Source organism: Neltuma alba, unplaced genomic scaffold (genome assembly GCF_004799145.2).
Source record: "Neltuma alba isolate B1F8T4 unplaced genomic scaffold, ASM479914v2 tig00003251_pilon, whole genome shotgun sequence".
In the NCBI taxonomy this organism is placed as follows: Eukaryota; Viridiplantae; Streptophyta; class Magnoliopsida; order Fabales; family Fabaceae; genus Neltuma; species Neltuma alba.
In genome coordinates, this window is record NW_021633207.1 from 87,158 (window position 1) to 97,355 (window position 10,198).

At 37.0% G+C, this 10,198-nt stretch overlaps 1 protein-coding gene across 2 annotated transcripts; it reads right to left on the reverse strand.

The window, feature by feature from the left end:
- Positions 1–3,556: 3,556 nt before the first annotated feature.
- On the reverse strand, positions 3,557–9,322 carry LOC114741054 (phosphoglycolate phosphatase 1B, chloroplastic-like). Of its 2 annotated transcripts, XM_028929317.1 has the most exons (11): positions 9,296–9,322; positions 8,749–9,148; positions 8,550–8,617; positions 8,275–8,367; positions 8,120–8,191; positions 7,677–7,748; positions 7,062–7,121; positions 6,872–6,924; positions 4,653–4,750; positions 4,204–4,303; positions 3,557–3,844 (listed from the first exon to the last, which is right to left on the reverse strand). In XM_028929317.1, exons 1-11 carry the CDS (start codon positions 9,305–9,307, stop codon positions 3,634–3,636), a joined length of 1,239 nt encoding a protein of 412 aa, XP_028785150.1. In that variant the 5' UTR covers positions 9,308–9,322; the 3' UTR covers positions 3,557–3,633. The 2 variants fall into 2 exon arrangements, with proteins under 2 accessions (XP_028785150.1, XP_028785149.1); XM_028929316.1 differs by lacking the exon at positions 9,296–9,322 and having other exon boundaries at positions 8,749–9,256.
- Between the last annotated feature and the right edge of the window lie 876 nt (positions 9,323–10,198).

A 10,198-nucleotide genomic window follows, 5' to 3' on the forward strand; every position in this document is an offset into this window, starting at 1 on the left:
TCAGTGCATGTTTTTATCTGATAAAAAGAATGTTCCTAAATGAAGCTGCTGTGCACATTATCTTATGGTTATTATTAATACTAAAACTTCCTATTTTCATTTGATTGAAAAAACGTATATAATACTTACTATATATCTCGTTATATTATAATAATTTAATTCTAGGGATTATTTTTTTATACTATTTTTTACTTTAAGAACATGTGAGATATATTTTCAACGTACATGTTTCTTCTAATTCTATTCCATTTGCATGTTCAAGGGCTAGACGTTTCTTCTAATTCTTGGCGATCTCATTTGAACTTTCCATCGTCGTTGGTGTAGGATTTTGTGAGCTTACAAGAGATAGACCTTAGTGGTTCCAAACAACTACAAGAGCTGCCCAATCTCTCCAAAAAGTAGTGGTACTTGGGCGATGTAAAGGTTCGTGCTATGTTCATTCCTCAATCTTGTCTCTCCACTCGCTTGTTGAGTTGAACTTATATGGATGCGTGAAACTTAGGAGTCTGAAAAGTGAGTTACATTTAAGATCTCTATAACATATCAATGTGATAAATGGCTGGAATCTCAAGGAGTTCTCAGCGTCATCGGATGAACTGAGAGGATTGGATTTAGGTAACACAGGAATTAGAAATCTTGCACTCGTCTGTAGGGCATTCCAGTAAATTGGAAGAGCTCTGTCTCAGTGGCTCAAGGCTCGTGAACCTTCCCAACCAATTATCTTTTCTGACAAATTTGATTATTCTTTCGCTTTACGCGTGTGGAATCATTGATGATTTAAAGTTACAAATCTTATTTGATGGCATGTTGTCTTTAAGAACAGTGGAGCTGATTGATTGTTGGAATTTAATTGAACTCCCCGGTAATACTAAACACCTTTTAGGATTGAAATCTCTTAGCGCAAGGGCTTCTAGGAGGCTTCGTTCTTTACCAGAACTAGCACCATCCATTGCACACCTGCAATGCGATGATTGCAAGTCGTTGGAAATTGTGTCAACTTGTAGGCCATCACGTGGTGACCCAATAGACTTCTCATTCAAGAATTGTGTGCAACTGAATGAACAATCGCTTCACAATATCATGGAGGCTGCTGTTTGTTCAATACCTTGTTATTTATCGAATAAAAATAAGAATTACGGGGATCGTTGCTCAATTTGTGTTCCCTAAAGCAGAGTACCAGAGTGGTTAAAATACAGAGCAGCACAAAGCCCTGTGATTGTTGAACTACCTCAAATTTCAGACTCAGAGGATTTCTTCTTCTGCGTTGTACGTGGTGGTAACTCAGACAATAATTTTAAGATCTCTTTGAAATGCCCATGCTACTTGGAAGGTTTTGATGCGGCACATTCAGAACTTGAAGTGTTTTTCGAGGTATGAAATCCGATCATGTTTTGATATGGAATGCTGCCTTGGCATATAAAGGGATAATGGATGAAATTAGAAGAAGAAATCAACGGTTGTTCACTAACATAAAGCTTCGCTTTGAATTCTCTGCTGTAATTTATGGGTTTAGAAAGTTAATGATCTCTGGCAAAAGGACAAGAAGAAAGTTAATGCTCAAAGAATGGGGGGTGTGCCCTGCCTATGTCTCAAAATGTCAGAAATTTGTTGAGTAAATGGAAATAGACAGGAAAAGGAAGAGGCCTCAAGATGTTGAAGAGCAGCAACTACCACTTTATAGTTAAAAAAAGATCGAGTTTGATGAGGGTAACCATGGCAACAAATGTCCTCTTTTTTCTTCCTTGCACACATGTATTCTAGTGGAGATTTAAAAGTTTGGTAGGTATATTCTCAAATGAATGAAATGGGTACTCTATTTTGAGAGTGGATATAACTTGAACTACTTTCTCTAGGCAAGCACTCTCTCTCTCTCTATGGTTATTTTTTCTCTCAATTAAGCTTCTATTTCTGCATTTTCCTCATTAATTTAGGATGTTTATTCTTGACTATCTCTTTAGCTCGGCCTAAAGCCCAGACTATCAAACATGATTGGGAAAAAAGAAGAAGAAAGACAAATTCAATTGAATTTTAATTAGATGGAAGAAGAGAAGACTGAGTCATATAAAAAAGGATTTGAAAATATATTTTGGAAAAAAATACTAATAAAGCAAGTGAGATTGTTTTATATGCACTAAGCTATTTTTCATACTTGAACAATCTAATTCTAATTAAACTAGGCTTTAGCGTAAGATTCCTAAAATTTGCAGATTAATTTAATTGAGGGAGACTAGTTAAAGTGGTTCACGAAAGGAGAAGAAATAAGGAGAAATAGGTTAAAAATAAACTATTATATAAATAAATAGCTTAGCTAGTATAGGTTAAAACATCGCGTTAAGACAGCATTAAAATATGGGGGAGAAAACTGAACATAACTTAGGGTTTAAGGATTTATTTTGAAGATTGCTCATATAAGCTCATTTCTTCAGATGTTTTCTAATTGTTCTGTCTCTTTACCAGGTTTCTATTTTTGTATTTTATTTTCCTCATAAATTAAGAAAAAGTGTTTATTCTTTAATTTGTTTGTCTATTGAGCTAGGCATGAAAGCGCATGCTAAATGGTTTGAAATTACAAACAGATCAAACCCGTAGCCTCCTAGCTGTTAAAAAATATTTATGCCATAGGTTGCAATGTTATTGGCATTATTTTACTCATATGATATTAGGAAAATTAAACTTATTTTATCTCACTTTGTTTAGGGGTCACCCTCTTACAGGCGAAGTCTCAGATAAGGAAAAAGAGAAGCGTTCTTTGCTGGTTATAAAAGTGTATTTTGAATTGTGTGAAAGAGAAATGTATATTTGCTGGTTACTAGCATGCTTTATGAACATATTCTGGTGTGGTTGGTTTGTTTTATCGATATTTTGAAGTACCACATATTTGTATGATTTTACACAAGTATCTTAAGGATGTAAACGACTCAGTTGAGGATGTTGTAGACTTGGTCTTTAGATTTTGTCGGGTTGACGAGAGTGTTTGCAATTGAAGATGTTACAGACATAAGTAGCATCTGATGGTTATTATTATTAGCAAAGCTTTCTATTTTAATTTGATAAAAAGAGACATATATAATGTTTATTTTATCTCTCATCACATTATGATTTCATTCTTGTTTTTATTTTTATATTATTTTTTAAGGACACGGGATATTTCCAAGACTATAAAATCAACAGTTGTAAGCTGTGAGTTTAATCGCATCCTCTCCCCACTATTTCCACATAATTTAGATTCTTCTGCGTATTTTTCTCTTCATTCTAGAATGGAAGCTACGATGGCGGAAGAATAGGAAATTTTCAGAGCAATGGAGAAACCAATTAAATGGTCCTGATATAAGATTAGTATCAACTACTAGGATACTACAATATTTCCTCAAATGAATAACTGATTTTTATCATATGATGCAGAACTCAACATGGAATTCTAAGCACTTTGAACCCTTTTATTATCATCTGATAGTACCAACTCACGGTTTGAAGGGAGATATAAATATATAACCATGACTTTGAATACACAAATAATTATCATGCTATTATTTTAAAAATTAGAACAAAACGTGGAAACAAGTAACTGAAGATAATAAATATTTGTTAAAAAATCGTTTGCCACATGGAACAGGAGACAATTCCATGAAACGATCATACAGGTGCAGCTTTCAGGGAAAGAAAATCTGAGATTTTGTTGGTATAGAAGTCTGGTTGTATGTTGTTGTTAGGATTTTGAAGCATGGCCAGTGAGGTTACCCCTGACAGCACAAGAAGAGTTTTGCAGCCACCATTTTGTCCAAACAAAATATCGGTGTCTAATCTGTCCCCAACCATGCAAATCTGTGACTTCTGAATTCCAAATCTGTCATTTGGGGATATCAGACCAGATTCAAGGCAAACTTCTTGAGCAAAATGTTAAGTTCTTTCATTCACACATCAAGTGGGAAAACCATATTTGAGGCACTTATACTTTCTCTAGATTTTTAATTTGATACCCATGTGTTTTTTTCCTCTTAATTAAATCATTTAATTTTGCTTTTTTACCAATATTAGCTCTTGTAATTTTGTTCTATTAGTATTTTTAGTCTATATGCAAGAGTTAACGATGTTAATAAAACAAAATTAAAGATTTAATTAAGAAAAAGTACCAAATTGAAAATTGAAAAAAAAAAATAATTACCTCCAAAATGGTTTTTCCAATTGGGAAATATAAAAGCTTACTTGTTAGCTAAGTAGTCCATCATGAAAGTGGAGGGCTTTCCAACCACTAGTGGCTCACGTTGAGTAGATCCACTAAGAGCACCAACCATAGATCCCCCACCTAAAATCAATCAGACATCATATACAATTATGGGAGCATTAGATAGATTATTAACTTTGGCGAAAAATATCAGGCAATTTCATATTTATAAGGAAGTTTTAATGATGTCTACACTGAAACTTAAAAGTACTGCTCAACATGACAAGTGACACATAACAAATATGCCATGCAATTGAATCATTTGAAACTTTCTCTATCTCGTAGTCTATTGGCAAGCTCAGAACCAGTTATTTCGCCGTCTGGTCAACATGAATTTCGCTTGGTGTTATTAAAAGGAAAATCCAAGATGTTGCATAATTAAGATTTGCAATATCATTTGTAAACACAGTAAGAGGAAAGGTGGTTTAACCTGCCCATTCTTGAGCATCCGTGAGATGAGTAACAGCATCGCGGTTTGTTGCAATGAACAGACATCCAGGATTTTCACGTATGCAAAGTGTTCCGTACCTTTAATCATGACGAAAGTGCTTTTATTATGAGGATAAAAAAATATCTATTAAGTACTACCATAGCATACTGGCACAATGCTCAATTCTACAATACTTTGTTAAACACTCCAACTCACATAATGGTCCCTAAGGTGACTGATGCTCCTTACCTTCATGTAAGAAAAACATATCACAAATGTCTTGTATAAGCCAACACCACCCCAAACAACCCCCCCCCCCCCCAAAAAAAAAAAAGCATCCATGCAGTCAAGGATGAGAGGTGCATTAGAGTTAAAACTGAGGAACCGCTGGCACGTAGCTTCCAGTGATTTCAAATGAGCATCGTCTGGATTAGAGTGCTGCCATTCAATAAGCATCTATATAAGTGGTTCATTTTCCTTCCTCACAACCTTCATTTCCGACATAGCTTCTGGTTCCATAGAGAAGTAGCCATAATCTCCCACTGTTGAGGCATATTAGGACCTATCGGTGTCCTTCTACATAAATGTGGGGTGGCCACATGATTCAGCAGCCAACTCCAACCAATAAGAAACTCACCCCACCTCCTTTAAGACCTTGGGATCCATAATGCTTGGCTGCTAACTTATATGCCATGATTTACAGTTGACAGTATTTTTGATAAACCATATTGCCTTCTTAAAAGCTTCTTTTAGTTCTTTTAATTTGCCACCAGCTGGATTTTGTTTTGAGCCCTCTCAAATGATACCTCAGCAACTACCCTGTAGCATCCTTATCCCTTAAACTCCTATCTGCAACAGCATTATCCCTGGCCCCATTTAGATACAGTGAATGATTACGGGGTGGCATAAACAGCTTCACATGAAATCATTCCTATTGAAGAATGGACTACGATGTACCATAATTATACAAAAAGCAACTATTTACTTCGCTCCTCAGTTTGCATTCCACTCATACATCTTAGATAGCACTCAAGGCATCTGTTTGAGGACCGTAGGATGAGGAATACAAAAACTTAATTTTGTGTGCCTTAAAAAGTGCCCTCCATAACATGCCATAGAAGATAGGGTCCCTGTTTTTTACCTCTGACAGAGGAATATACGGAGCAATAAAATGAGCCGTCTTCTTAACTGTATCCACTACACCTGTTTCACTGAAGCACTCGATGTGCAGCTACTTTCTAATTTTTGTATCCTAAGAAAATATCACAGCTTCACAGATACCTCCTAACCACCCTGGCCATTCATTTCCAATAATACATGGCTAGCAAAGAGCACAGATTTGCTCATACCTCATAACATCTGTAGCCATTCGTTTCCAATAAAGAATGGCTGACAAATATCACAGCTTTGCACATTCCTCTTAACATCCGACGCCATTCATTTCCAATAAAAAAGCACTGCCAACTCTTCACAAAGCTTCATCTTCGCTCACCAAATTCTTCCCATTTCTTTTCAGCGATCCTTGCTGCCATGTGAACTAAGGTGGCTATCTGGAACAGTTTGCAGCATTGAAATTATCTTCAGATAAAGCTCCTTCCCAGAAAGAGCATCTGCAAAAGGATTATCTCCGCCTCTTCTATACACAATCTCACAACTGAGCCCATACAACTTGTTAATCCACTTGAAATTCTTGGGCCACCTGCTTTAACTCCAATGTATGCTTCAGAGGCAGGTGATCAATAAGAATTTTGGATTTTCAGCCAAACAGGTGCTTTCTCCAATTTTTCCAACCAAACACACCCACTTCCGTCTCCTCCAAAAAAAACCCAACCAAACACTATGCTGCTCCTAAGTCCCAACTTGTTAATCAATAAGGTGATTATTGATTGTTGCTCCTGACTACTAACAGCAAGTAATATAAGAAACTCACACAGTTACAAATGTCCTGTATCACATATTGTTACAAACTACATTTTGTTTGCAGAGAAAAAGGTTCTCGTACATATATAATCGGTCCAGACACAAAAATGCCTCCCTTTTATAAGGAAAAGGAATCTATTTCCTATAGTCCTTTCTATGGAAATGGAATTATAAAACGATATTAATGCCGCCCATGATGACTTTTTTTCTTCCATCAAAACGCAGTAGTCAAGTCTCTAACTTGAGTGTAAAAATGAACGTCATATCATATGTGCTTGTGTTAGTTTTTGATATCTTACTGAATCTTATAGTAGTTGAAGTAGCGATCGAACCCAACAACAACAGCTCCAACCTAATAATGAAGACACTTCTTAGATGAGGACCAAAGAAAAAGGCACGCTACTTAGAAACGAGGTAAGTTAATGCATACAGAATTACCAATAACAACTTTTGATGGCTAAAAAAGTTTGGAGGATCTTAGTATCTTACATCCTCATCATGCTCCATGAGAAATCCCGGCTTCAACTCTATCTTTTTCGCTCCATCTTCCTAAAGGAACAACACGTGTGAAGGATGAGAGAGTATCATAGATGGCAACTCCATATTTAATCTATGTATGGCAAATGACATAACTATCAAAATCCTAATAAAATGTGAGTCCCTTGTCAAATTTTGAATACAAGCATCAGGGCTACAATAGATTTGCACATACTGTCCTGAACTGTTGGGAAATATGACCTTAGACATCAAGCATAGCCATAAAATTCTAGATGAAATTAAAATGTTCTCTGTAGTTAAAATGTATACATCTATACGTTGCATTAGCTTATTTCTCCTTTAATTCTTAATGCTCTCACATTTTATTAGATTGTAATTGTAAAGTAACCACCAATTCTTAAACCTTGAATACACTCCACCGAAACCCTAAACTATAATATGCTGTGCATATCAGTTAAACTTGATTTTAAATAGTAGTAGTAATTTAGTAGTAAATAGCAGCAACAACAACAAAAATAAGTAAATCTTTTGCGTGATTCACACAAATTTGAAAGCATAGAAAGAAACAACCAGTATGGCTTTCGTGTAACAGAACTAAAATCATACCGGCCCACCAAGGTACTGATACCCAGCAAGCTCAAGCTCCTTCAAGATGCCATCTTCTCCAATGACATAAACCTAAATAAAACTCGATGATCAGTCCTTTGCATTCACCAACATACATCGGGGCAAAGGATAGTTAGGATTGCGAAAGATACAGGCACAAAAGTGATACCGTTCAGTAATATTGCTCAACATATTCATTGCACACGGATATCAAGGTAATGGAAGTTGCGTTTTAGGTTTAAACACAAATAAATACAAAGGATCTACTGCAGAACAAGTAGCCCAAACATACAACTAAGAGCATTCATGAACATGAAATACATGGAAGTTCCTATTTCAAACTGATTCTGCTTTTCAGGTGAGATGGGCATCTAGCCCTTGGAATAGCAATTAAATAGAATATTAATTTCAGGTCGACCGCGAACTAAAACGATAGGTCGTACCTTTTTATCTTTCGGGAAATTAATGGATTTCAAATATGCAGCAGCTGCAAAAGATGATGCAAAAATTTCCTCCTGAAGCGATTCAGGAATTAAAGGTTATAATCATTGATCTTTGTGCCAATCGAGAAAGTGAAGAGCGAAAACTGTGGACTGACCTCATTAACATTCAGGCCAAGAGTCTCAAACTTCTTTCCGTATTGTTTCCTTGACTTAGTAGAGTTGTTAGTAACAAAAACTAATCTTTTGCCCTACAGAAGTTTATCAACAGTTGTAAACACCGAAATCTCAAATTTTGATGCTATCATAAACCGAAGCAAGCTAAGACGGGCGGAAAATCCCCAAAAGAAAAAAATTCAAAGGATCAAAGAACACCAGTTGCTTACAATTTACAAATGCAAGTAACTGGCTGCAATACTAAGCAGTAACAAACCTTTGCCCGAAGCATGTCAAGAGTTTCTGGGACTCCTTCAATTAAGCTATCTCCTTTCCATATAACTCCTGCGAATGATGTTAAAAGGGAATGTGTGATAAGAAAGAAATGCTGCATCAATACAAAATTGATGCCGTTAAGATTATAGGGATGGAGAGATTTAATCGGTTTCAAATTTGGACATGTGGAAGTACTGTACCGTCACAGTCGAAGATAAAAGTCTCGACGGAATCAATGAGCTCATCAGCGTTCTTTAATGGTTGAGCTGATGCGCGCGTCGTGAAAGTTTCCATTGCAGATCGGTTACTGTTGGCCTTTCTGTTCCATCTGACGCTCGCAAACTTGGATGATGGGTTCTTGATAGAATGATAGTGTTTGTTGAGGCCCACTAATTTGAAGTCTGTCGGACCTGATTGGAACCAAAATCTACAAGGAAGAACAGCAGAGCGAGAAACGATGGGAGCGGACGTGCCCACAAGCATCTCCTTAGCACAATTTTCGATCTGATTTTCTTTGATTTTCCCCCTTATCGTTTTTTCAGTGATCCGTATACTGAAACAGGAGCATACACCATTGAGAGGGAGACGATAAAGGGAGACCTGGAGGAGACGATAAGGTAGCTTTGTGTGTGGGAGAGAGAGGATGCATTCGAACTTGTGGTTTGGGAGGGGGAAGCAAATCATTTTCACCATCAAGCCACAAGTTCGACAAACGATAAGGTTAGCTACTGAGCCACAAGTTTGTACCGTATAACCCATAAGTCATTGTTTTTGGTGTCAGAGAGACTCCCAAGTCCCAAGTCAAAGTCATGAAGCTAAACTGTATGGGCTCCCACTTTCACTTTCATTGTTAATCATTTTGGAAACTTCGACGCTCCCAGAGAGCGTGATGTAAGATAGTATCCATCAAATATTGCACAAAGGACTCCCGAGTGAGCTCCTTCTTCCACTTATATGAAGCCTATAATACTCCTTTGTGCACTTCCAGCTCTGGTTCACACTTCTCAATGCAACACATACAGTTCTCTCCTTGCTTCTTGATCAAATAGATATGGCCATTTATGCTGCTTCATCCTCTTCCTCTGCTCCATCCCTGCCCAAAAAAGTATGATGATTTCATCATCTTTAGGGGTGAGGACGCTCGCTCCAACTTCACTGGCCACCAATATAGACTGCCAACCCCAAAGGACATGAGATCTCACCATCACTTCTGCGAGCAATCGAGGATTCATGTTATGCTTCTTCGAGATTGTACTCGGAAGTTAATGGGCAGATCGTTATTCCTGTCTTCTATATAGTTGAGCCATCTCATGTGCGCAATCAGATTAGGCTTTACGAGCAAGCCTTTGAGAAATTTGAGAGAGATCTCAAGGACAACCAGCATAAGATGCAAATCTGGAAGCAAGCTTTCAACGAAGCTGCAAACTTAGCTGGTGACGACTCTCACACATGCAGGTAATAAATTCATTCACATTCTTCTATTCACAAATGATGGCGTTAGCAATGATTCATGATGGATCAAGTAATTAGGAAATCTTAATCATTTTCTGATAAATATATATATATTTTTTAAATGCTCATGGCAATGCTGAACCCGCTACCGGCAAGCGAGCCTTGGTTTTCAGCAACGCTGGTTTTCCTCAAAAGTGA